This window comes from Coffea arabica, chromosome 8c (genome assembly GCF_036785885.1).
Source record: "Coffea arabica cultivar ET-39 chromosome 8c, Coffea Arabica ET-39 HiFi, whole genome shotgun sequence".
Lineage (NCBI taxonomy): Eukaryota > Viridiplantae > Streptophyta > Magnoliopsida > Gentianales > Rubiaceae > Coffea > Coffea arabica.
Genome location: NC_092325.1, coordinates 26,227,468 through 26,254,532, shown reverse-complemented (window position 1 = coordinate 26,254,532; position 27,065 = coordinate 26,227,468). Strand labels below are relative to the sequence as shown.

General features: G+C 36.1%; 1 protein-coding gene across 7 annotated transcripts; it reads left to right on the top strand.

Moving 5' to 3' along the window:
- The first annotated feature begins 11,586 nt into the window (after nt 1-11,586).
- Nucleotides 11,587-25,584, top strand: LOC113707389 (uncharacterized). Of its 7 annotated transcripts, none has more exons than XM_072063735.1 (10): nt 11,587-11,821; nt 11,985-12,054; nt 12,714-13,218; nt 13,315-18,890; nt 20,376-21,156; nt 21,265-21,950; nt 23,728-23,854; nt 23,951-24,032; nt 24,163-24,321; nt 25,127-25,584. In XM_072063735.1, the coding sequence occupies exons 2-9, from the start codon at nt 12,001-12,003 to the stop codon at nt 24,263-24,265; spliced, it is 7,914 nt and encodes a 2,637-aa protein (XP_071919836.1). In that variant the 5' UTR covers nt 11,587-11,821; nt 11,985-12,000; the 3' UTR covers nt 24,266-24,321; nt 25,127-25,584. The 7 variants fall into 7 exon arrangements, with proteins under 7 accessions (XP_071919836.1, XP_027085495.2, XP_027085494.2 ...); XM_027229694.2 differs by having other exon boundaries at nt 11,930-12,054; nt 12,714-13,205; nt 13,326-18,890; XM_027229693.2 differs by having other exon boundaries at nt 11,930-12,054; nt 12,714-13,214; nt 13,326-18,890.
- The last annotated feature ends 1,481 nt before the right edge of the window (nt 25,585-27,065 follow it).

Here is a 27,065-nt window from a genome sequence, read left to right as displayed (position 1 = left end):
TGTGAGCGAGGTGTCAAAGATCTACTTGTCAGAGACGGTGCAAATCCTTTGCCTTATAATGGTATCTTTCCCTTTTTCCTTTTGCCTTCTTCATAGTTGTTTCAAATATTGTCCCCATTCAGTATTGCTAATTGTTTAGCATCTCATAATCTATAATACTTGTTGGTTGTAAGAATATTCTGCCGTGTAATAGTTTGATCAAGAACTTGGAATTTGAATGGACAGTTGTCAGGTGTCATCTAATAACCTTCTTTCGATCTGTAATAGAGATTGATTTCAGGTATATTGTTTCAGGTTGTTTCAAGTTTCAAACATGCCAATTTAGGATAAGGGTTGAGATGTATTTTTCTCAAACTTGCTTGTTTGTTAAGGTGCTTGTCATGCTCTTAGAATTTGTGATATTTTCCAAATGGTTAATGTTGCTGAGCTTTGAGGATTGGCCATAGTAAATTAAAAACCATGCCATCAGATACCGACCCTAGCAAATTTTTTGCTGTTGCATACCTCTCACTGCCTTCTTTACCCCCACTCTATGTTGTAAAAACAGATAGACATCTGCACCACGTATTATTGAATTACTAAATAGCATATCCTGTTTACCAGAAATTCATGCTTTGTCTCCAGTACTTTTTCATGTTTTCCGAGAGCTTATTATTATTATTTTTTTTTTGGTTTTTGTTTTGGGGTTATGTATTAGTTTAATTTATTCTTCTGTGATACAGTTCATGGAGAATGAAAATAAATTATTTCTTTTCATGAACTTTCTGCTTATGTTTCTGAGTATGAATTAAGATAAGTATGAAGTTGGGAACTAGCTGATAGAAAGTAGGAATACCTTTTCTATGACATACACGTATTGGTCCATTTATTTCACAGTTTGCAGGCATTATGTTTTTATAGATTTGAACCCACACAAGAAGTAGATGTTGCTCCAGGTTTAAATTAATTCCATCTCTTGATTGGGAGTGTGTCACTGTTGGGATCATGCTACCATGCCGAGCAATTTGCATCATTCTTTAGAAATGTTTGAGAGAGTCGATGAATGCTTGGATTCCTAGGAGAAACTTTGTATATAACTTTTTTTGAAATCAGTTTTCATGGAGAATGGACTCATCTGTTTTACAATGTTGGGAATGTGGTGTGATGGAGAGCGGCCTTTTAGCGTGAGGCTCATGTATCACTTCTGTACTGATATGGTATAACCCCCAAAAGATGTATGGTTTCTGGGCTTTCCCTGATGTTAGGAAATTTTGATTGCAGACTAATTTATTCATATATTTTTCCACTATATGCATTTTTAGCTTTCTAATATCTACTATCAGATTCTTAATGATAGCAATATATGCAGTCAGAATTTCCTTCATCTCTTGTAGGACCTGCTCACTGTTCTTGCAATTGGTATAAAGTGGGTTGTTTGGTCTGATGTTCGTTATTTTACTGCTAAAAGGTCATCTTAGGGACGCGATTGGGTTTGAGAAATTTGTACATGGTTGAGCTATCCTGTTTGTGCTACTAGGTAAAGCCTCATAAGTATGTCATTCTTCAACTACTGCATATCGACCATTTGGTGGTTGAAGTTAGGATTGGTGATTAATTGTGGGTCCAAGTACTGTTTCCTAGTCCTATAATACAAGGATATGAAAAAGATCATTACAGCGAGTTAATCAAAAGCCAGGACAGTGATGCTATAATTTGGACAATTTGGATAGAAGTTGTTAAAAAAAAAAAAAGTAATGATATATGTGGACCTTGTGGTGAAAGATTGGTGTCAAATACCTCAATGGATAAATACGCAAGAGCGACCTTTTTAGTACAAGAATCTCTTGCAGGAACTTCTAAAGATGTCATGAAAGCTCAGTTAAGTTGGATGTTGGCTCTTAACAGAGTTCGAAAAAGGGATTCTATAAGCAAATGGATACCTTTTCCACCAGCAAAAGATGCAGCCGGCCAAATCCGATAACAGAGCTGTTGCTTTTGATTTTTCTACTTTTAAATGCTGAGAGCTCAAGTCGATCAACATCTGCAGCATCCCACAAGTTCAGGAACTGATCATGACAAATAGTCGGTAAATTATCATTATCCCAATGGATAACTGACTGGAATTTTGTAGTTTGGGGTGTGGGGAAGGACTTGTCCGGCAGAAACACCCCATTAGCCGACCTTAACAGAGGAAGTTGAATAAAAGACTAACCTGAAGTTTTCGTCCTTACATATGCTGGTGTTGTAATATGTGGGCCCAAATTATATGAGGTTCTTAATGAATTGTAATTTTTGTCTTAATAATCTAAGTCTCATTACTTGTTCTTTATTATTGTACTCCTCCCCTTACCTACTTCTTTTACTCTTTTATGACAGATAAATGCTATTCATACTAGCTTTTGGAAGATATCTATGGTTATGGTTGAAGAATGTTGAAGACAAAATTGCCTTTTGCTCATGGAGTGGTTCATTTAGATGTTCTTCAATTTCTTAAACTGTGATTGCTTTTGTAAATGTACCTTTTGTACAAGTGATATTTTGGACAAATGTTATTTTTGTAGGCATTAGTTGGGTAATGTACACTTGAATTTGGCATTTGAGAATGCTATATTATTACCATGTAATCTAATGCAAATACTTTTGGCTATCAATCGTTCATGTTTATTTGTATGGTTTGTTTAAAATCAATGATTTAGCAATGATTACAGGCCAAATTATGACTATTAAGCTATTGAGAAATTATCTAATGATAAAAAAAAGTTGTCACAAAATAGAAAATAAAAACTTCTTGTCACAACAGAGACTGTCACTAAATCTAAGCTACATTTGTGACGACAATTGTTGTCAGTAAAATAGTTATATATAATGGCTTTCGGTGCTTTTTAGTGACGACCTTAAGTAGAGCATTTTTTACAAAAGATCAATTCGTCAATAAAACACTTCCGGATTGTTGTCACTAATGACAACTATTTAGTGATGACATTCGGGTCGTCACTAAATAGTTGTCATTAGTGACGACAATTTGGAAGTGTTTTATTGACGACTTGATCTTTTGTCAAAAATGCTCTACTTAAAGTCATCACTAATGAGAATTATTTAGTGACGACATTTTAAGTCGTCACTATTTACTTTTACCGACGGGGATTTAGTGACGACTTTGTGACGATCAAAAAGTCGTCAATAAAAGGTATTTGTGACGATTTTTGTATGTTCTGTGATGACTTTGTGTTGTCACTGATGAACAATTTTCTTGTAGTGTATAAAGAGGTTGGAATAAAATATTCAGAGAAAACGGGTGAGTAAATAATTAATTAAGCCAGTAAAATAAAATAAAATAAGAAAAATTCGGGTCCTCACAACTACTTTATTACCTTAATCTCCTTGCTTTTATTTCAGCTAATCACCCCTAAAATATCCTCCAAAGCAGCCGAAATTTTGGATTAAAAAAAAGGGAAGAAAAGAAATAAATAAGAAAACATCTTATGGTGCCAAGTGTTGGAAAGTTAGGGATGGTTGACCAAGACAACTTCTTTCTTCTTATCTTCCATTTTGGCTCCTTGTCTTCCTCATTTCTTCATGTGACCGTGAGCAAGAAAGAAAGAAAAAGAGAGAAAAACAACTTCAACTCCAACCTTGATTCTTCCTTGTTGAGTTGAAATCACACAAACCAAACCGATTAAACTTACCTCTTAGTGCTTAGAAAACTAGGAGTGGTGGAAATCTTGGAAGAAAGTGGTTGGTTCTTCACTTAGCAACAAGTGTTGGAAGGTACAAGGCTAAGACTTCCTTTTTTCTTATTTAATCTTGTTAAGTTTGGTATAGAATCTTTTAATTTTGGCTTACTATGGTTGATTTGGCTTACTATGGTTGATTTTCTAGTTTTTATTGGTGTAGTAGAATTTTCAGCTAGGGTTTGCATTTTTCATTTTTGATTATTGTTGTTTAACTAGTAAATGATGTTACTGAGCTTGGAAATGGAACTTGTGAAGTGATTATGGGCTTGATTGTGACTTGGTAGAGTTAAAAGTTGAATTTCCAGCATTTGGTAGGTTCTGCTCTATTTTTGGAATCAATTTTGGCTACGAATTTCTCCATGTTTTAGACTGAATTAGCTTTTAGACAAAACATGAAAGTTATAGGTATTTGAGTTAACTTTCTACCTGCAAATTTTCAGATCAATTGGATTATTTTAGCTCATGATTTGACCAGAGCACTCCTGACTGCATAAAAACCTCTAATATTTTTATTTGTTTTTCATGTGCCTCTAACCGTCCATTTTTTATCCTAAAAATGCGAGAACTGGGTATTGATGTCTTCATGAAAATGTACGTCTATGTCTTAGTTTCAAAACGTCATAAAATTTACCTCGATCCGATATACCTAGCTACAGTTATGACCAAAACACCGAAGGATGACAAATCTGTCATTTATAAGTTCTTCTTTAAACTGGTTTCTAGCTTTGGTCCACAGTGATAAGTTATTATTTGTTTGTTTGGTTGATTTTGAGGACTTGAATAGATGAATGTTGTTGGTTATCACTTGTGGTTGAATTGGAGGTTTGTTAGTTTGTAAATCCAAGTTGTACTTGGATGGGAAAACGGATAAATACTAAGGGCATGCTGCCAACTTTTCACTCGAAAGATAAGTGTGACGCCCCACTTCCCCCAAGGCGAACCCGAGGGTATCGGCGGGACGCTTGCCTAACTCGCGCCAGGACTCGATACTCTAAAATTAGAAAATAGATTCACACTAAAAGAAAGTTCTGTTTAAATGGTCACATCCTCAAAAGTTGCATAAATTAGTACATCAAATCATACATACCACGAGTACCAGAAAGTAATCCCTGAAAAGCTGATAACTACAACTACCATGGTAACTATATATATCTTACTAGTCAACTTATAACAAGTACAAATTCAACTCATTTATAATCAAAACACTAAACACCTTCCCGAGCGATCCCCGCGTCAGCCCCCTGGAAAACAAATAGAATGGGGTAAACTATATGTTTAGTGAATAATCAGGGGTAAAAATGTAAACTCACATAATTAAATAAGTAAATCAGGATATTTCACATCAACAACAGAAAAGTAACATTACAATGGTAGGATACGGGTGGCTCCAAAATCAGTTCAATTCCCCGAACTTGAACGCCTGTTGACACACCGTCAACCAAAATACTCATGGTCCGTAGACTCCACTTAACTTTCCCCGTTCACCTTATCAGCCCCCACTGGCCAGTCAACAGCATACAGCAGCTCGAGCGAAACAAAATAACTTAGCTTTCGTCAAATCTTTAACAAGGAACTAAGTCCCAAGTTTAGTATGGAACTATCTTCGACTAACCCCCAACTGGTTCGAATAGTTCGTCTAACCCTTGGAACTGGGTTGGAACCAAGCCCTGAGATATCCGATCTCTCAATATATGGTATCTCTCAACAAAGTACACAACAAATACTTACCCCAAACAGCACACAGCAAATGGGGTTCAATTCAAGTCATGTAATCACCCTCATCAGCATACAGCAAAAGGGTGATACTCAACATAAGGCATGTATTCTCACATAGGAAATCAAAACAAAGGATGGGTTTAGGTCGAGTGAGATAAAGTACACCCTCGCCTAAGTACCCATTTAACATATACAAAACACTTTAACAATTTCACATCAATAACAACCCAATTACTCACTTGATAAAGCTTGGCACGAAAAACGATACAATTCACTAAATTTGACCATCACCGTCAAAAGTCTCACAATCTGTATTGATAGATTATATAAACACATAAGTGAAATGGCCACATAATAGCAGTTTATAACTTAAACGATCGAATACGGTCGAAAACGGTCAAAATAATAAAAAACGGTCAAAAATGATGTTAAGACCAAAAGAATGTCGAAATTGGCCGAAACGGCCGAAATGGTAACAAAATAACAAAAGTAGACCTAAACGGTCCAAAACGGCAAAAACGGTTGAGAAATGCACGTGTGCGTCCGTGAAAATGAAAATGGTACAAAACGGGTTACACGATTTTGCCCATAACTGGAGCTGTATGTACTAGATGGTGTCTCGAACCTTAGACAAAAGGTTACAATTTCCATGAAGATACCTCAACCCATTTTTCAGTGTATCCAAGTTAAATTTGCAAAATACAGAACTAGAACTCCAAAAGCTAGTTTATCTTTCTCGTGAAAATTTGGTGGCATGCTCCTTGTGTTTACCCATTTTCCAGCCATTTATGGCTTCAATATTTTCCTCAAACAAACCCAAAGTTACACACAAAATAATCTCATTTCAATAGTCATTCAATAGGCTCAAGGTCATACAAGTACAAAATCAAGCTAACGACATGTGCAGAAATGAAGTTTAGCAAAAGACAAATTTGACGTTGTTTTGCGTAACGGACACAACTGAAGCTACGCTTATAGGATTGGGATGAAATTTATACCGTTTCGAAGCTAAGACAAAGGGCTACAATTTTGATGAAGATCACTTAGTCCAAATTCTAGTGTAACCCAGTCAAATTCCCAATTCACAGAACCAGATTCCAACTAATAGGCCAGTTAACTGCACTACCTTCAAATGGCCATATCTCAAGCTACCAAAGTCCAATTAAGATTTTCTTAGAGGCGTTGGAAAGCTAAGATATAGTACTAAAACTTTCATGTTTTGGCTAAAAACTAGTTCAGTACGTATCAAGGTGAACAAATACAACCAACTTAGTGTACTGTCAAAACTGTCCACTGACTTTACTCCTATGGTAGTCAGGATATTTCATCTTTTCATAGGCTACGTTGCTCCGATTGAGCTGAAATGTTGTAGACAATCATAAAATATCATTATCTACAACTTTCATGTTTTGTGCTAAGCATAATTCGGCCTTTAACATAATGAAATGGAACCGGGCAGAACTGAAGCTACAATTTCCAGAAATCTGGAATTTTGTTATAGTCAAGCTATAATTCACATTTTTACCTTAAAACTACCACTACTTTCTCCTTTACAAGATTATATACCATATATACACATCATATAACACCTAACCCACAAGAAACCCTAACTCAAAAGTCATCCCTCTAATCATCAAAACCATTTGAAACAAGCATCACAAGCACAATTCTAACATCAATACCCAACTTAATCATGATTAATGGAGAAAGAAAGGTTAATCAGCCATTATACCTCAAGACAAGAGCTTGCAAGAATGATCCTCCATCTCTTCTTGAAATTTTTGGTTCCTTAAGCTTCCCAAGCTTCCAAACTAGTGATTAATCGATTTAGTTTTTCTTGTTTTCACTCAAATGGTTCAAACTCAAGATAGATTGAAGGTGTTTCTCTTGCTCTCTATCTCTCCCTTAAGCTCGCCCAAAACAAAAAAAAATGAGGAAGAATGAGCTCAAATAGAAGATAAGAAGGTAAGACTTTGGCTTGGTCAAGGAACCATAGGTGGCCGACACTTGTCACCACTAAAACCAACTAAAATTTTGTTTTCTTTTCCATGCATTTTGGGTCAATAATTTCGGCTATAAGGCTGAGGATGAGGGAGATATTTTGCAAAAATATCAAGGGTATGTGGTGGTAGGGAAGTGGTGGTCAAGTGGTGGGTTCAATCGGTAGTGATCGATACCCGTCGGTTTGAGCCGATTTTTCCTAAATCGCGTATACTAAAATTTTTAACTTCTAATCACTAATTTATTATTATCACTTCTAATCATATAATATTTTCTCATCTAAAAGTCACTCTTACCTACCAAAATTGATCCTCACTCCGTACCGAATAGTCACACTATGGAAAAACGTGAAAACTCTAATTCACTCTAACTTGAAAACAGACAACGAAAACCCTTACTTCTATATTCATTTACACTTATTGTGGGGTGATTGGGTAGTAGGGCCATAATAAATGAATAATTTCCAAATAAAAGGACATTTTTAAGAAAAACGTGAGGGGTTTTATAATTCCATAAATTGAATTTAGGATTTCGGTTGAAATATGAGAAATTTGAGAAAGCGGTCAATCACAAGTGAAACTAGGGTTTTGATTAGACTTTTAGGGTTTCTAGTCTTTTAAAACAAAACAAGGTTTTAAATCAAACCCAAAGAAATAGCTTTAGTATATGCTTTGAAACAAAATAATGTTTTTAAAATAAAAATAAACTAAAGAAACCGTAATATCCTCTTTGAGACTAAACAAGAGATGATCCTAAAAGTTGGGGTATCACAATAAGCGAGTAAACTTGAAACTTGAGTGACGATTTGAAGTCGAAGTAAATTTGGATTGTCTATGGTAGTCAAGTTACTATTAGTAGAGGTATATGAGCTGAAATTTGGCCAAAACTCGTATCCTTTAAAAGGCGAAAGTAGCGACCACTAAAAATACGTTTTCCGCGTCTTTTAGACCTAAATGCGTATTCCAATGTTTTAATCGCTTTGTTATCAACACTAAAAGAGCAAGCATGAATTTTCTAGAGTTTGATAAGTAACATAAATACTACCTAAATGAGTTTCAGTTACTTGATTTTCTTTAAGCGAAACTTCTAAGTTTCGAACCCTAGTTGATTTCAAACTCGTAAATGATGTTTTATCGCAGATTTGGACTCCAAACAAGGAGTTGCACCTGAGTGTGATCCTAAGAAGCACTAAGTATTGGTGAGTGCTTCCAAATACCTGATTGAACTTGATACTTGTTTTAAATGCTTGACCAATGTGGTCGGATGATATTTGATTGGTTTGGTCGGGCAATGATGTACTTTATCGCACTTGCCCTAATGTGATATATTGTTATTCCTTGGTTGCAATTGATTTGATATACATGAATATGATTTGCATCTTATATGGAATTCCAGAAACCCCGTAGCTAGTTAATTGAGTCGAGGCGGCAAAGGCTTGTTCGATTAAATAATGAACCCTGGGTCTCTAGTTTTGTCGAGTGAAGTGATATCTCCTCGATTAATTGGTATACTCAAGTATTACCACACGTGTTTATCTTGGCGTTTGGATCCAGTAAGGGGATTGAATGGTAGACGGAGATTGGCGTTAAGTGGGGCACTACTAGACTGATTACTTTGCTTGAAAGTTGACGGAGTGTTAACTACTCCTTGATCAAGCTATGGCGGAGCTATTTTACAATAGCGGCTGTATCCTTTTACTTGACATATTAAATATCCAGTGATTGGCTTTACGAAGCGTATTACTCATTTTCTTGACTTGTTATGCTCGCTACTTTGATATTTTCACTTTGAATTAATGGTTAACTTGCTATTTGGAACCACACTGAACTTTAACTCACTCTATTAGATTTGTTTTCCTTACAGGGGGTACGAGCGAGGGCGTGAGGTTGGTACCGACTAGCATAGTTTAGTTTTTGAAATTTTACGATTGTACTCGCGCTAGTGTTCGACTAGGGTTGAATGTATCTGGAATTTAAATATTTTGTTATATTTGAGATTGTATGAATGTTTGGAATAGAAATGAATGTACATGTACGTTCCAAGCTTGGGAACTGTGACTTCATTTACTTTTAAAGTTGTGAACTATTTTATTTGATGTATGTGAGAGTAAATCTTGGCGAGAGTTAGGCAGGTGGTCCACTAAACTCTGGGGTACGCCCTAGGGGGAGGTGGGGTCGTCACACTTAAGGTACTCTACAGATCAATCATCTACTCAATGAAACACGAGTTAAAGACCAAGAAAATGAAAATACAAGAGATGAAAATGCAGAACAGGAAAACCAAAACAAAATCAAGAACCACGACTAAGAAAAGAAGATAAATGTTACAAACCAATAAAAGAAACAACTCAATGTTCAGAAAAACCACTGAATCCCATAAAACGCAAATAGAAATGAAGTAAACGAAAAACTAAATAAAAAAACAAGAACCAAAAAAGGGGAACAAGCAAAACACATATTCAGTGACAAAAAAACTAAAAAGTGGAAAGTAGTAAAATCAGTATCTTCATCTTCACAGTTGAAAAGTGAAAACAAAACAAATAAATAAGAATAAAAAAAAGGCAACAAGCAAAAAACAGATCTAGTGATAAAAAAAACTTAAAAGTGGAAGGCAATAAAATCAATAGCTTCATCTTCATATTTGAAAATAGGAAAGTGTAGATTGAGGAAATAAAAGCCAAAGGCTCAAAATATTAGCACAAACAAGACGCAAACATTGAATCCCACAAGATGCAAACAAAAAAAACACGCACAAAACCATGCGAGCTTAGCAAAAAGGACAAAAAAACATAATATAGAATGGAAAGCCACTTGAAGATCGGTGAAATCGACCAAGAGAAAGCAAAATAGCTGCAAGAAATCTAGCGGGAAAGGGAATGTTTGATCTAAAACCACAATAGAGTGAAATGGGCAAAACGAAAAATGTTAGAGGATAGACAAAATTTCCAACCCAGATGACCAGAAGAGACATCATTTCCGATTGAACCAAACAATGGATACAATTAAGCGTATAGGCCTAATCCACGAAGTAATTAGAATAGCTCAGAAGATTACTCCATTAAGGAAAGGAATCCGGAAACTTTTTCTAGAGACTATTGAGACGTAAAGACGACACACGAAAGAGGAAAACACCAAATCATGCGTAGCTCACGTGGCTAGATCATCAATAATAAAGTAAAAAAAATGAAACTACTAAAAACATGCTCATAGCACGTGACGACCATGAAAAACCTTGAAAAATAATGCCGTTTGACTCGTTTTAATAATAATAATAAGGGTTATTATCACTTTACCCGTTTAGACTATATCACTACTATCAGTTTTACTCGTAACGTTATCTTTTAGTCACTTCATCCCCAAAGTAATTCAACTCAATCTATTAAGAAATTTTGGACAAAAATACCCTTTTATTCTATAGCATTACTACACTGTTAGTATTACTTTATTCCTTTAAATTATAGTGATATAATCGATTTAATTCCTAACATTATTTTCTTGACATTTTACTTCATCGTTAATCTAACTACTATGGTAAAAAATTTTTAAAATATATTTACCCTTATATATATAATTAAAAATAAAAAATTTAGAATGATTATTCTTTTTTTTTTCACTTTAAGAGATCTAAAAATATAAAAATAAAAGGGTTTTCTCAAATTTCTTTTTTCACACTTATTAATACTATGAAAAGAAAAAGAGATAGGAAAGAAGGAGACAGAAAATTAGATTTTACAAAGAAAAAAAAACTAACATTATCATATTAATTTAAGGTTGTTGGGATTAGAATTGAAATTTGGTAGTAAACAGTAAAGTGAGATAATTTTAAAATAATAAAAGTATTTAATTCTTTCTTATTTATATTTTCTTAAAAAAGAATTGAGCTCTCTCTCCCCCTTTCGATCTTTCTATTTTTTTAATATTAATAAGATTGCCAAGAAGAAAGAAATTAATACTTTGACTTTTTTTCTTCATACTAAAGAGGAGAATATTCACTATAAATTTTTTATTATTTTTATTATACAAAGAAGAAGACACTTTCTTCCAAAGTTTTTTAACTTGCTAAATTGGTTTAATTGTGAGATAAATTGCCTAAAAAATAATTTTATGGGGTAAATTGATATTGAAATTATAGTTTATAGGAGTAAAATGAAAAAAAAAAAAAAAAAAAAAGGGTCCCCTGATTGCAAATTTTCCGTGACCTACTTTCAAATAGACTCCCCCCACCAAACGATGATGCTTTACGTTCGATCTAAAATTCCTCCACACTTCCAAACCAAACCAAACCAAACCAAACCAAAATCCCTTCTACCCCCAAAATCTGAAGATAAAAATATCCCTAAGCCCAGCAGAAAATCGAATTCGTGATTTCTCTCCAGGATTCAAGCTCCAAAGGTACGCTACTGTTTTATTCTTTTACAAAAATGACTCTTTTTTCTTCCTTTCTGTTTAAATTTCAGTGGCGTACTGAGTTTTCATTTGGTCAATCAATTATTTGTTTAGCTACAAGAAGACAATGCTGATGAAGATGTATTAACAAGAGATTTTAATCAATCAGAGTGGATCAAAATCGGATGGACAAAAATAATAAGAACAGGACCGATCTACTCGCCGCCGGCCGTAAAAAGGTAACATCGACGGTGCGGTTTCAGCTTTTTGAGAATATTTTCTTGTGCACTCAATTATGGGATGATATAGTAGTATTAAGGAAGCTTGTTTTTGTTTAGTTTCAGTGCACAATTGTTTGAGTCTTTTTTTGGATAACTGGATTCTGAAATGATGCAGTTACTAGTTAATGCTGATATGGTCGGTTAATATAAGCAAAGGTTTAAGTGTTTGAATTTTGAATTTTAAATGTTTTAATGTTTATTTGAAAAGCATTCAAGTAATCTTTTTTGATCGGTCGAGTAAAAGAGCAGTGGCCGACTCATTTCTTGGGGAAATTTCGCAAAAGGGTGTGCTTGGAGGCATAATGCCTAATGTGTGCATAATACTGGACTCTACCTATTAAGAAGGCATTGGTGCTGATTTCTCTGTGAAAATTATAGTTTTTAGGGTACATTACCGGTACTGTTTGTATAGATAATACAGTACAAACTTCCTGTAATCCTAATAAACATCTAGAGTTATTCTGTCCTTTTGAATTATGTCTCCACGTGAGCCCTTTCACAAATTTTCCCTTTTATCTTTAAATGTATTATATTTTAATATTGGATATGTAGCCGTTTGTTTGGCATTAGGTTTACATATTGACCTTTATTTATTTATTTTTGTGATGGATTGTCAGCTACAACAATTCAGGCAGAAGAAAGATGGTAAAGGGGCTAAATCATCTGGTAAGTCCAGCAAACCTGGACGTGATGCAAACAGTGATGCTGCAAAATCTACAGCAACATCTGACAAAGTTCTTGATGAAGAATTGTCAGTGTCTGATGCTGGTGAAGTTGTTACTTCATCGGAGTTGAATCCTTTAAATGATCCGGTAGTGGTTGATGATAATGTTTCTATTGTTGATCTGTCATTGAAAGTTGGTGCTGGTGAAACAACTTTGGAATTGGCAGATGAGAAGCTGAGATTGGACGATTCTAAACATGATGTTGAAGATGCCAAAGTATCAGTTCCATTTGAAGGTGGAGGTGTTACTGATGGCCATGAAAATGTTGAATTTGTTGATTCAAGAAGTTTGGGTATTTTTGTATCCGAGGAGAAATCTACATCCTGTAAAATGCAAGGGCCTGTTGATTTGTCATCTGAAGTAGAGAGGAACGAGGAAGAGCAGGTAACAGATGTAGGTTGTGCCTTTTCTCTGGACACCAAATAATTTTTGTCTGTTATTCTCCTTTTGTGTGAATTGATTTGTAATCAGATTCTCATTTGTTTCTGGGTAGGGGCCATGCAGGAAGCTGGCAGTTCAGTTTCAAAGCAAACTGATCCAGGTAGTGAGATATGGACTCAAAGAGTGGTACCTGATGCTGTAGTACATGAAGCTGATCGAAGCACCCAACCAGATGATGTTGTTGCAAGTCCAAATGTTCAAGATGGGCAGATCAGTGATGCATTTGGTTCATCAAGTGAAAGTGCTCAAGTAGACAGCATTTACAAACAGGATGCTGCAGAGGTTCTTCTCGGGTTCGAGGATGATGGCTTGGCAACTTCTTTCAGGAACAATATGCTGAAATTGCCTTCTAGATCAGATGCATGCTCAATTAGCCTCTCACAACTTCAAGAGGTGATGAAGGGGCATGAGAATGATCAATTCAGATTTGTGTTTTGTTCAAGAGAATCTCTATTTGAGATGTTGACAAGTTCTCTGGGTTTGAATGGTTCAGAATTCTTTAGTTTTGTTGAAAAACTCAAACAAGAGCTGTATCTTTCGAGTTTTGCAAGAGATGCAAGTCAAATGCAACTTTTTGAGCAGTTGGAACTTGAAATGCAACTTCATAATCAATTTGAGAAGCTGGTTGATGAATTATCTGTATCCAGTACTACAATTCATGAAGTTCAAGGACAGAATGCAATCCTTTCTGAAGAGCTGAAACAGTGTAGATCTGAATGTCATGAGTTTAGTTCTGAAAGGGAGAAACTCAGTCAACAATTGCATGCTTCAAAGGCTGAAGTTGAGGAATTTTCAGCCCGAGTTGATAACTTGCAGAATAGGTTGGAAATTTCAGGAGGCAATATGTCAAGCCTGGCATCAGAGGTAGCTGATGGCAGGAATTTAGTGGCATCTTTGCAAGTCCAAAATGAAAATTTAAATGGGATGCTTAGTTTGGTGATGGAGGAGAAAATGAAAGTTGTTGAAGATAAGGAGAATTTCTTACAAGAGAATAACAAGATGGCAGCAGAGTTGGCCCAGAGCAAAGCTTCATTGGCATCACTGCAATTGGCAAATGTCAACTTAAGTGAGTGTCTTGCATCAATAAAAGAGGAGACGAGAAAGTTTGATGAGGAAAAGGAGTTTCTTGCCTGTGAAAATGGTAAATTGCTCTCAGACTTGTCAGATTCCAATGCCTTGGTTCAGTCTCTGCAAGCAGAAAATGCAAGTTTGAGTGGCCTCCTTGCTGCTTTAGAGGATGAGAAAAGAAAGCTACATGTGGCACAAGAATATTTGGTCCAGGAGAATGAGAAGCTAGCATTGAATATTGTTGACAGCAGGATTCTAGTAGATGGCCTTCAGATGGAGTTGTCAGACATAACTGGAAGTCTTGCATCATTGATTGAGGAGAGGAACAAGCTTGAGGAAGAGAAGCAACATCTTTCAAGCAAGAATGAGAGTGGATCGCGTGAGCTGCTGGAGTCTAAGAGTGTATTAGCAGGCTTGCAGATAGAATTCAGCAAGGCCATAAGAGACCTAGAAGAAGCGAACTTGCATGTTGAAAAACTCAGCCAGGAAAATGTACTTTTGAGAACAAATATTGAGCTGCATATTGCTGAGATGTCTAGTCCTGAGGATACTGCTTATAAAGTAAAAGATACTGGTGGACAGATCATAGCTAGTGATGATATTTCATCTCAAATTCCAAGGACTGAAGAAAGTCAAACTGCAATCTCAGAGTTCAGAAGGACCTCATCTGAAAGTGCTCCTGATGGATCACTTCCTAGACAGATTGTTATGGGTGATCCTGATGTGTCATCGGGGTCAGCATTTTGGAAAATGCACCTGGAGGCAAATGAAGTACTGCAAAAACTTGAGAATGCAATTGAAGGCATGCACTCAATTTTGGCTTCCTTAAGTAGTTCAAGCGGTAAATATGTTCAGTCAGGAGTATCAAAACTTATTCAAGCTTTTGAAACAAAAACTCATGCTGATGACCATGAAGTAGATGAAGTGCCATCATCTGAAAGTGCAGAAACTAGGCATCTATTCATGCAAGCTAAACAACAAACAAAAAGCCTGCAAGTTGTTCTTAAGCAGATGCTTCTGCTAGCTGAAAGTGCCAGTAAATCTTTTGAAGGCGAGAGAAAGAGTAGAATATCTGCTGAGTTTTTGAACACACAGCTTGTGGCTTCCTGTGAGTCCTTGAAGAGTCATTGTATCCATTTCGAAGCAGAAAACATTGAGCTTGTGGTTCTATGTGAAGCTCTAAAGCAGCATATCTGCAACTCTCAAACTAGTATTTCAGATAATATTCAGCTTAAAGACAAGATGGGAATCTTGGAAGCCAAAATTAGTGAATTCCAGAGCAATTTGGATGAGATATGCGAAAGTTCGGATCAAATGGTTTCTTCTTTCTTTAATCAAGTTGAAATGCTTCAGAAGGAAGTTGGTGATAGGGGATTGCTAGTTGACAAGGAATGGAACTCTTTTGTTGATCAGATAGTTATGGAAGTCAGGAAGCTTGATATGTCAGTTGAGACCTTATGTTCCATTACTTTGTCAAATGACTGCCAAAAAAATCTTGATGTAGGTAGTCGGATTGCTGCTTCGGTTAATGCTGCCATTAAAGCAATTGAAGGTCTGCTTGAACAGCTCAAGTGCACTGAGAGAGACCATCAAGCTATTTTGAGTGCTTACTCCGAATTGAATTTGAAGTTCAACAATCTGCAAGAAAAAAATGAACTGTTTATCAATGTTTTGGACAAGAACTACCGAAAGCTCAGGAGGGTTGTTGAATCATGTGGTCATGTGGAAGGAACAACAACGGGCGTAAATAATGAGAACCTGCTAGATCCTGGTCTTTTCAATGACCTTTTGGAAAAGATGCTTGATGAAAAATTGCAACTTAAATCTGCTAATGACAAGCTCAATTCACATCTGGTGGATCAAGTAAGAGAAATTGATGAACTGAAAAGAAGATCTTTCCATCTAGATGCTATTCTAGAATTGTTTCAGAATGTTAAAGAAGAATTTTTGTTGGGTAGCTTCAATGTGAATATTGCTGATCCTGTGCCAGGCCTAGAGTCTTTTGTCTACATTCTCATTCAGAAATATAAGGAAGCTAAGGAGCAGGTAAGCCTGGCCCAGGAAAAGCCTGATTTGAATGAGCTGCAGTTTGGTTATTTTCAGGAAGAGCTGGATCACTTGACTTTCATACTTGTTCAATATGAAAATGAAAACCTTGTTTTGAAAGAAAGTTGGAAGACTGTCAACGAGGATATTCCTGCTTTTCAAGCAGAACTACAGGAGAGAATTGCTGAACTAGAACAGTCAGAGCATCGGGTTTCATCTCTTAGGGAGAAGCTCAGCATAGCTGTTACAAAGGGGAAGGGTTTGATTGTGCAGCGTGACAATCTCAAGCAATCCCTTGCAGAGACATCTAATCAATTGGAAAAATGCTTACAGGATTTGCAGTTAAAAGATGTTGTGATTCACGAGCTTGAAACAAAACTTCAGAATTATTCTGAGGCTGGTGAGCGCATGGAAGCCCTAAAATCTGAGCTCGCATACATCCGTAATTCTGCTACTGCATTGCGAGAATCATTTCTTCTTAAGGATTCTATTCTTCAGAGAATTGAAGAGATTTTAGAAGATCTTGAACTGCCTGAACACTTTCACTCCAGAGATATCATTGAAAAGGTTGATTGGTTAGCCAAGTCAATCACTGCAAACTCGCCTCCTCCTACTGATTGGGATCAGAAAAGCCCTGTTGGAGGAGAGTGCTATTCTGAGAGTGGATTTGCAAGTGTTGATGGCTGGAAAGAAGAGACACAACAAAATCAAGATTTGGCTGATGACTTCAGAAGAAGATATGAAGAGCTCCAAGGTAAGTTTTATGGGCTGGCAGAGCATAATGAGATGCTTGAACAATCTTTAATAGAAAGGAACAACCTTGTGCAGCGGTGGGAGGATATTCTTGGAAAGATTGAAATGCCTCTGCAGTTGCAGTCACTGGAGCCAGAGGATAGGATTCAATGGCTGGGAGGTGCTCTTTTGGATACTCAGAACCATTGTAAATCTCTCCAGCAGAGGATTGACTACTTGGATGCACTTAATGGATCATTAACTGGTGATCTGGAAGAGTCCCAGAGTAGGATTTCTGAACTTGAATCAGCTTACCATTCTATTATTGTGGAGAAAGAGTGTCTTCTGAAGAATTTGGAAACTGTTACTGATGATTATCATGAAAGCTCAGAGAAGGCATCACAGTTGGAAATTGAAAATGAGAAGCTGCTGAAGCAAGTGACTTGTTTGCAAGAGAAATTGGATCAGAAGCTTGTAGATGAGGAGCATTTAAATCATGTTGAAGCTGAGCTGAGAAGATTGCAGGATTTGATTCATAATGTTCTTCAGGATTCTGTCACAGATGATTTAGAATTTGGTTCCAACAATATGGAATATCTGGAACATTTGCTGAGAAAACTTATTGACAAATATTCAACGCTTTTGGTTGGTAATCTGGTTGCTGATGGGCATGTCAATGAAAAGGCTAGTGTTTCTGATCATGAAGAGCAAACTAGAGATTCTGGAGTAACTGAGGATGTAGCAGCCCTCAGCAAAAGGCTGGAGGATACGCTGGCTGAAGTGGTACATTTGAAGGAGGAGAGAGACAGTTACTTGGAGAAGAATCAGAATTTGGTTACTGAAGTTGAAGAATTGGATGCAAAAAGGAAAGAACTGCAGGAGCTTCTTAATCATGAAGAACAGAAGTCAGCTTCTTTAAGAGAGAAATTAAACATTGCCGTCAAAAAGGGAAAGTCTTTGGTTCAACAGAGAGACAATCTGAAACAAATAATTGATGAAGTAAATGCTGAGGTTGACCGACTTAAATATGAGGTCAGTCAGCGTGAAAATTCTATTGCTGAATATGAGCAGAGAATCATGAACTTGTCCATGAGCCATGAAAGGATAAAAAATGTTGAAGCAGAGTGTGCGTCCCTGAGGGACCGTTTATCAGACAGTGAACACTGCCTGCATGAGAAAGAATATATGTTGAGCCTGATATTGGAAAGTTTGATGGTTATTGATGTTGGTTTTGACTCTGGAAATCCTGTTCAAAAGCTTGAAGCAATTGGGAAAAAATACCTTGATTTAAATGCTGCTTTGGATTCTTCTATGCAAGAATCGCGGAAATCTAAAAGAGCAGCTGAGCTACTGCTTGCAGAGTTAAATGAGGTTCAAGAAAGAAATGATGCCCTTCAAGAAGATCTTGTGAAGGTTGCTAGGGAGCTATCAGAAGTTTCTCGAGAGAAGGAGTTCTCTGAAGCTGCAAAATTTGAAGCTCTTGCACATGTTGAGAAGTTGTCTGCTGTTCAATCTGAAGAAAAGGGCCACCTCTTGGCCGAAGTCTCAATCTTAAGGTCTAGTGTGGATCAAATGCAGGAGGAGATTTCTACTGTTAATAGTTCACTTGCTGAAGTTCTCTCCAAGGATTTGGAGATTCTGCAAAATCTGGAGGTGAGCATTAAGTCATGCCTAGAATCACCTAGTGCTCCTAGCACAGATGCAAGGTCAGCTATTGATGCTTTTGCTGGGATAGCTGTTGGTGATTCTGGCAGCATAACCTTCCCTAAATCTCAAAACAAGGTAGTGTTACTTTTTCTGTCAGTTTCGCTCCTTTTTTTGACATTAGGCAGTGCATTTTTTTATTTGTACTTATTTGATGCCGTGATGAAGGATAGTGAGGAGTGTAAAGATGCTCAAAATGATCCAAGTAGTACATCCTCCTCCACTCCCCGGCCCCAAAAACCAAGAAAACCCCCTCCATACTTATGTTCATCAAACATTAGTTTTGGTCTTTCCAACTGGAATCTGTCAAGTACCCAAACAATGAACATTTTTCTTCTTCTTCTTACTACTCCCCCCATCTCTCTTTGTCTCGCTCCAAATATCCTATTTTAGTGCAGTGGATATTTGGAGTTACATGTTTCTACTCATCTGAGTACCACAGTTTGTGGTCTATTAGTTCCCATAAATATATATCTGTATCTATACATATTTAGTTCCCATATGTACATATGCGTGTGCGTGTATATATATATATATATGCACACACACACATACATACATACATACATACATAAACATATGCATACATATATACGTATATCCCATATGTACATATGCGTAAATATATATCTGTATCTATACATATTTAGTTCCCATATGTACATATGCGTGTGCGTGTATATATATATATATATATATATATATATATATATATGCACACACGCACGCACATACATACATACATACATTAACATATGCATACATATATACGTATATAAATATATACATATACATACATATATATGAGTGATTTTCCAATATTCATAAAGTTTGCATAAGAGGACCTAGAATGTACCATTAGCTTGTTTCCTTGGTCAGGCCTCAATCTTGTCTGACTCGGATTTTGGCCCTTAGAAGGATAGGGTTCAGCAGTCAGCTAAAGCTTCTTCAAGTGCTGGCAACATCTATTCTGCATGTAGTTGCTTTTTGCATCATGCTTCTGCATAACTAACATGATAAAAGGCTTGGATTAGTTTAAAGAGAAATCGTGAAATCATTAGCCGCTCCATTGTACTCTTCTTTCAGTCGTCCATCCCTTTGCATGTCTAAATCAAAATACTTGTATTCTATCGTTGTGTGAAGTTTTTTTGCATTTTTCATCTCCAAATTCGTGTCAAATTTCCATTTGGCTAGAGTAGTTGCAATGCAAACAATTGACTTCCAAATTTTAAGCATGGACAGAAAAAGCACTATGGACAGATTTTTGCTATATATGAGGTGTAGGATGGATATGTCATTGAATTTTCTCCCTTTTCCAATAAGCTATTGCTCATGGTGTTTAATTCTTGTATTTACATCTGATTGCTATAGAAACGGATTATTACTTTTAGGTCCCAGCTCCTTATTGTGTTCAATTCTTGTACTTGCATCTGAGTGCTATAAACAGATTATTACTTTTAGATCCCAGCTCTTTACTGTGGTTATCTTTGTCCTTTAAAAGGGCTATAACTTGTATCTTAATTTGGATATAATTGATTGTTATTTTGCATGCAATATTTTCAGGTTCCTACAACAGAAATTGGTTTTATTAAAGAACTATTGCAGAGACACCACAACTCAATACAGGAACAAGCCAGCCATATATTTGAAATAGTTAAGGGTTTATACACTGTGGTTTCCTCTCTAAAAGAGTCCTCTGAATATGGTGAGAGAAATCTTCACCAGATAAAATCCATTTTGAAGGACAAAGATTCGGAGTTGTTTGTTGCACATAGGAATATTTCATTGCTTTATGAAGCGTGCACTCTTTCAATTGTGGAGATTGAGAACAGGAAATCTCAGCAGGATGGGATTGATTTCTCTTCCAAGGTTCCATGGGTTGACTTGAATTCTCAAACTTCTGTTGGAGGAAATACTTCTACTGAAGAGAATATTCTGTCTTCCGAGGAAGTTATTATGTCAGTGAGAGAGAAATTGTTGTCTGTTGTAAAGGATCTCATCAGTAGGCAAAATGAGATTTTAGAAGATAGACAAATGGAATGGAAGACTATTGTAAGTAACTTGCAGAAAGAACTTCATGAGAAGGATATCCAGAGAGAGAGAATAAGTACTGAGCTTGTTAGTCAGATCAAGGATGCTGAAGTCATAGCAAAGAATTACTTGCAAGATCTTCGATCTGCAACAACTAGGGCAGATGATCTGCAGATTCAGGTAAATGGCATGGACGAGGAGCATAGGATGTTGAAGAAAAGAGTCAAAGAATTAGAATATCAGGAAACTGTCTCTGCAGACTTGCAGCAGAGAGTTGCCTCACTGACAGATGCCCTGGCTGCGAAAGATCAAGGTCTTTTTGTTGCTTTGTTCTGTTGATCTCAAATTTTATCGGCTATAGTTGCAATTGTTGTTCTACTTTGTGAGTTTATGCTTGATTTTCCTTTTTGTACCTTTTCAGAAATTGAGGCACTCATGCAAGCACTTGATGAGGAGGAGTCTCAGATGGAAGGCCTTTCTAACAAAATTCTGGAGCTAGAAAGTGATTTGCAGAAAAAGAATCTAGACTTGGAGAACCTTGAAGCTTCTCGAGGAAGGGTTTTGAAGAAGCTTTCTGTCACTGTCAGCAAGTTTGATGAGCTTCATCATCTATCAGAAAACCTTCTCTCTGAGGTTGAGAAGCTTCAGTTGCAATTACAAGAACGGGATGGAGAGATATCTTTCTTAAGGCAAGAAGTTACTAGGTGCACCAATGAAGCACTTACAGCAACCCAGATGAGCAACAAAAGGAACCCTGATGAAGTCCTTGAACTCTTGACATGGCTAGACATGACAGTTTCTCGAGTTCAGGCGCGGGATATGCCTTCTAGTGATGCTGAGACTAACCAAGTTCGTGAACACAAAGAGCTACTGCAAAAGCAAATTGAATCCATTGTATCAGAGTTGGAGGAACTTCGGACAGTGGCGCAAAATAGAGAATTGTTGTTGAAAGGAGAGAGGAGTAGAGTAGAAGAATTGATCCGGAAAGTAGAGTTTCTTGAAAATGCACTGCTTGAGAAAGATTCTCAATTAACCATGCTTAGACATGTAGGCGATTCAGGACAGGCAACAAGTCCAAAATCTGAAATTGTGGAAGTTGAATCATTGGTATGTCTTTTTGTTTATGTTGTGTCTCAATTTCCTTGAGCTGCTGTGGATTGAATATTTCATAATTATTATTTTCCGGGTGTGAGTTAGAGATATAGAACTATGACACTGTTTTGGAAGTTTGTGTTTGGTTAGCTCTGGAACATTAATTCTTTATCTTTAGGGATGGAAGATGTCAACAGTTAGGTGCAAGCCATAAGTCATCAAGAAGGAACAACCTTAGTAGTGGGGTATTGAAAATTGTCTCTTGCAAGTAGAACATTTTTGAGATGACAAACTTCCATTCTTTTCAAGTTGCACGTTTTTGGGTGGGGTTTGGTCTTCTGTTGATCTGCATAAACTCCATGAAAGAATTGCAGGTTGGCGTTTATGAAGTAATGATTTGCACCTGGTTACAGTTTTTAGTAGTTTATATAATTTAAAATTGGGTGTACAGCAATTAGGGATTCTCAAGATGTAAATTGCCTTGTTGGGATTTTTGAGTGAAATTGCTTACATTGCCTTCCCATTTTTGAATTATCATATTTTGAACTTTTGTGGAAGCTGTTACGAGCTAACAAAAGTCGAAATAAGCCCTATCAAACTCAAGTGCCCATGCTCTCATTGATTATGAGGTTTTGCGGAAACTCTTACATTAGCTAGGCTTGGATACCAAGACTTAGTGTCTGGCTGCAATAAACTTTGTAGAGAAGCAAATTTAACAACTAAGGAAACTTAACTGAAGTTTTGTAAAGGCCAGAGATGTAGGAATCAAGCTTGTCTTGAACAGTCAAAGTTAGCTACTTGAGTATATGTGCTTGATACGTGTCAGCTCTAATCTTTCAGCGTTTCCTAAAATGGTAAACAGTACATCTCAACTGTAAAGCACTACTAAAAAATTGTAATAATATCTTTGAGGCATGAAAACAACCTGAAATACATTAAACTTATCATAGAGACATGTACAAACCACCCAATTCATGGCTGCTTGGAATTCTAAAAATGCCTTATCTAATAATTGTGTGAAGTTTCTTTCTTGTTAGGATACAATATACGCATGTGATACTTTGGGAAAAAACAACTGGCCATTTTTTGGTTGTGTATAAAATGTATGTGGTCTAATTTCCCAACATTATAAGAACAAACGAGTGATAACAGTATCTGAATCAAAGTAAAATTATATTTCCTACATGTTATAACAATTTCAGAAGTATACTTGGTGAAACAAGTTAGTTGAAGATAATGATATTTTTTGTCAAAATTTGAGAATTCCAAGACAATCAAAGTAAATTGGTCTTTGAGAAAGAAATGGTAGTATAGTTGGGTTTGGCATTGTTGCTAAAGAGCTGGCTTCTGCAGGAACAATCAAAGTAAATTGGTCTTTGAGAAAGAGGAAATGGGAGTATAGTTGGGTTTGGCATTGTTGCTAAAGAGCTGGCTTTTGCAGGAAATTTTGATTGGCTTTCATTGTGTTTGTTGACTGTTCGAATTAGCGGTTCTGATAATTAGTTGGTCTTGGAGGATATCAAGACTTTTGAGTGGTTGGGTAAAGACGATATGGAAGAAAATGGAGATAAAAGATATATGCATGACATGTCATTTTTTGAGTCGAGCTTGCTGTATATTTTGTGAAATATAATTGCTTTTCTTGTATCATTAATCTAGTGTTCTTTAATACATAATGCTTAAGCTTAGCTCTCTTCTTCGAGTTTTTCCCACTTTTCCTCTGTAAGTGGAGGTCCTTTTTTGTTATTTTTATTTTTTAAATGGCACTGCATTTTGCATGCTTTTGGCACAGATTAACAAAAGGGCTGGAAGCGCTGCCCCTCAAGTTCGAGGTGGACGCAAAACCAATAGTGATCAAGTTGCTATTGCTATAGATATGGATCCTGTTAGTGGGATAGAGGATGATGATGATGACAAAGGTATGGTACCCTGGATGCTATACCGGGATATTAAGTTATAATAAACAGAATTACTATGAAGTCCTCCAATGTTTTTTTTTTAATCCTCTATTTCAGCTCATGGATTCAAGTCGCTAACCACATCAAGAATTGTGCCTCGATTTACGAGACCAGTATCTGATATGATTGACGGCTTATGGTATTTCTTCATACAGTTTCTGTACCTAACTACATTTTGAGCATACATGTCTACATTTTTTCTTCTATTTGGATTTTTTTCTGGTGGAATTCATGACTTGGCTTAAATGTTATGTTTGTTTGTACCGCAGGATGTCATGTGATCGGACACTAATGCGACAACCTACTTTGCGCCTTGGTGTTATTATCTATTGGGCTATACTACACGCTCTTCTTGCCACATATGTTGTTTAAAGAAGCTTGCAGTTCTGTTTTTATTGCATTCTGTAACTCCGTCCTTCACTGGAAGGGTAAAACCCCGTCATAATACTCTTCCTCCTAAACAATAGTTTTACTTTGTATCTGCCCTTGTGAGTTCGATATTCTGTGTGAGCAACAGTAAATGGATAGCTTGGAAATATATGACCTCTTATTTGATTTGGGGAATGTGGTCAATATAAAGCCGCTTAGCGGAAATTTTTGTACATTTGCATTGCTGGATTAATAGCTTCTTCCCAACTACATTTATTAAAATAGATGTCAGGGCCAAAGAAAATCTAATTAGTTTAGATGGATTCATGGAAATTTTATTGTGGCCTATCTTTTTCTTTTGGGACTTCACTTTCAGTTTGTGAACTATGATGAGGTGATTGTTATCATGTAGGTAATTAGTTGATAGTGTTTTCTTCCAGTTAGAGATGATTTTAAGATAAATCATGATGTTAGTTGCATGTTTAAATAATCAGGTCTTTTAATTTTAAGAGGAGGTGTTTTTAAGGCCACAAGGACCGCTTATACAGGGTAAATTTGTTTTTTTCAAGGCTGAAGTGTCTGAGGTGTTTATGTTTTGTATTCAATTTGCATATCATTTGCCCATTCCGAACAAAAAAAAAGGCATAAATCAATGAATCAAAATTTTTTTTATAACAGTTTGAAGCTACAGAGCATAAGCATGCAACCACATTTTACGTTGGCAGATCTCATTTGAACTTGCTTGTTTGACTCCTAGATTTGGCCTTTCTGTAGATTTTTATTGATTTATTCATGCATAATCTGGTTTTACTGCTGAATTTGGCTGTGTACTGATAGTCTGCTCCTGTTTCCTTTGTATTCCAGATCATCATTGTGCTCAGATGGAAGCTGCATCTGGATTCGCATTGATTATTTCCTCAAGCTTGTCTGTTTTATATGAGGTTCCTCTGCTTAGATGTGGTGAATTCATTCATTATTTTGCTCCATCAGTAAACTGTGGTTTCCCATATTTTACCGTAAATCACAGATTACTTGGTGTCAATAACAGAGAGAATAGCATTTTTAGGGTATAGTTTTAAAATTCTCTCAGTGAACCCAATTGAAGGTCAGAGGTTGTTTGCCTTGATCAAGTATTGTATACAATCAAGTATTGTAGCATGGATTGTCCTTAATTTTTGTTAGATATGGAGGTATATGTGATATGTAGGTCAAGCGAGAGAACTTTTCCATAGGTAATATATACAGTCTTCCTTTGACAACAAATGTTTATAAGCAATGTCAGTGACCAAGATCTATTCCTTTTGGGGACTTGCATGATTAAAGCTGGTCGGATATACAAGAAATGTGTCATTTATGTATTATATTATTCCTTATCTTCTCGAGTTTTACATCGTAATATCTGTGTTTATTATTCGTTTATAATAACAACAGATTTCAAGTATCCATTTTGTGGGACATTTGAAGTACTTGTGTAGCTGTACTGGGTAGACTCTTATTCTTCCTGGACTCTGTTGTCATCAGGTTGCGTCCAGGATTCTGTTGAGTTTCCTTGTTCCATCCTCCATTGTTTAGCCTAAACAAACTTTTGAAAGAGTTGAGATGCGTGTGCACACGATGACACTCCTTAACCTGGCAATGCCACCAATACAACAGAGGATGCAGATTATTGGACGCACTTGATGGAGTAAGCCACTTCTTTAAACGTTGGGATAATTTTAGAAGCCTCCCTTGAGGTTTCTAACTATGTCACTGGCCTCCCTCTAGGTTTCGAAAATTGCACTAACTTCCTTTGAGATTAATTATCTTGTAATATTTAGATCCAATCAATAATTAAAAAGTGATATTAGGAGAGAAAAAATAATATGATTGCATCATTGCTCCCTATCTATTACATTTTTTAATTAATTTAATAATAACTCATACATTTAAGAAGAGCACTAAAATTTGTTGTTTATTAATAGAGATCAAATCACACGTAGCATCAAAATATAATATATTATTTTATATTTTTCACATAATATAAGATTTAAATTACTTTTTTCAGTAACATGCCTATTGTCAAGCACAATCATCAATAAAGAATCAAAAAATTTGCAACCAAAATATTACAAAGAACAAACTTTAACATCATAAATATTCTTGTCAATGGTTACTTGCTGAGATTTTTATGGTATTAAAGTTCACTCTTTGTAATAATTTGGTTGCAGATTATTTTGATTATTTGTTGTTGATCTTGTTTGACAATGAATTTGTAATTGAAAAGTGCATTTTGGAATTTTTATCAAGTGAAATATATAGAATAATATACTATTTTGATGTCATGTGCGATTTAATTCTTGATGGCAAACAACAAATTCTACTAGTTTCTTTAATGTTTGGGCTGGTATTAAATGAATTAAACAATTTAGTAGATGAGGGGCAATGGTGAAATCATATTATCTCTTTCTCTCATAATATCACTTTTTAATTGCTTGTTGGATCTAAATGTTACAACATAATAAATTTAAAAAAAGATTAATGTAATATTCAAAATATGGAAGGAGGGCAGTGAAATAGTCAAAAACGTCAGGGGGGATTTCAGAAATTATCCCTTAAACATTCAACAAAAACCTAGGAGTATGCATTCTGACATAGGTTTTATGAATAACCGGAGGAGGCAGATCCTCTGAAGTAATTGATGGAATAATCCATTTCTTTAAACGTGTAACTCGACAAATACCTACGATACGATACGGTCGCTCTATGCTAGGAGCTCTTTGACCATGTCTACTGTTGGAAGTGGGTACGGTATCAGAAGGAATTG

Coding starts and splice junctions, on each gene's coding strand:
- LOC113707389 (XM_072063735.1), top strand. CDS start 12,001: ATGGACAAAAATAATAAGAACAGGACCGATCTACTCGCCGCCGGCCGT. Junction 21,951..23,727: donor TTGTGGAAGTTGAATCATTG/GTATGTCTTTTT, acceptor CTTTTGGCACAG/ATTAACAAAAGGGCTGGAAG. Junction 24,033..24,162: donor GATATGATTGACGGCTTATG/GTATTTCTTCAT, acceptor TTTGTACCGCAG/GATGTCATGTGATCGGACAC.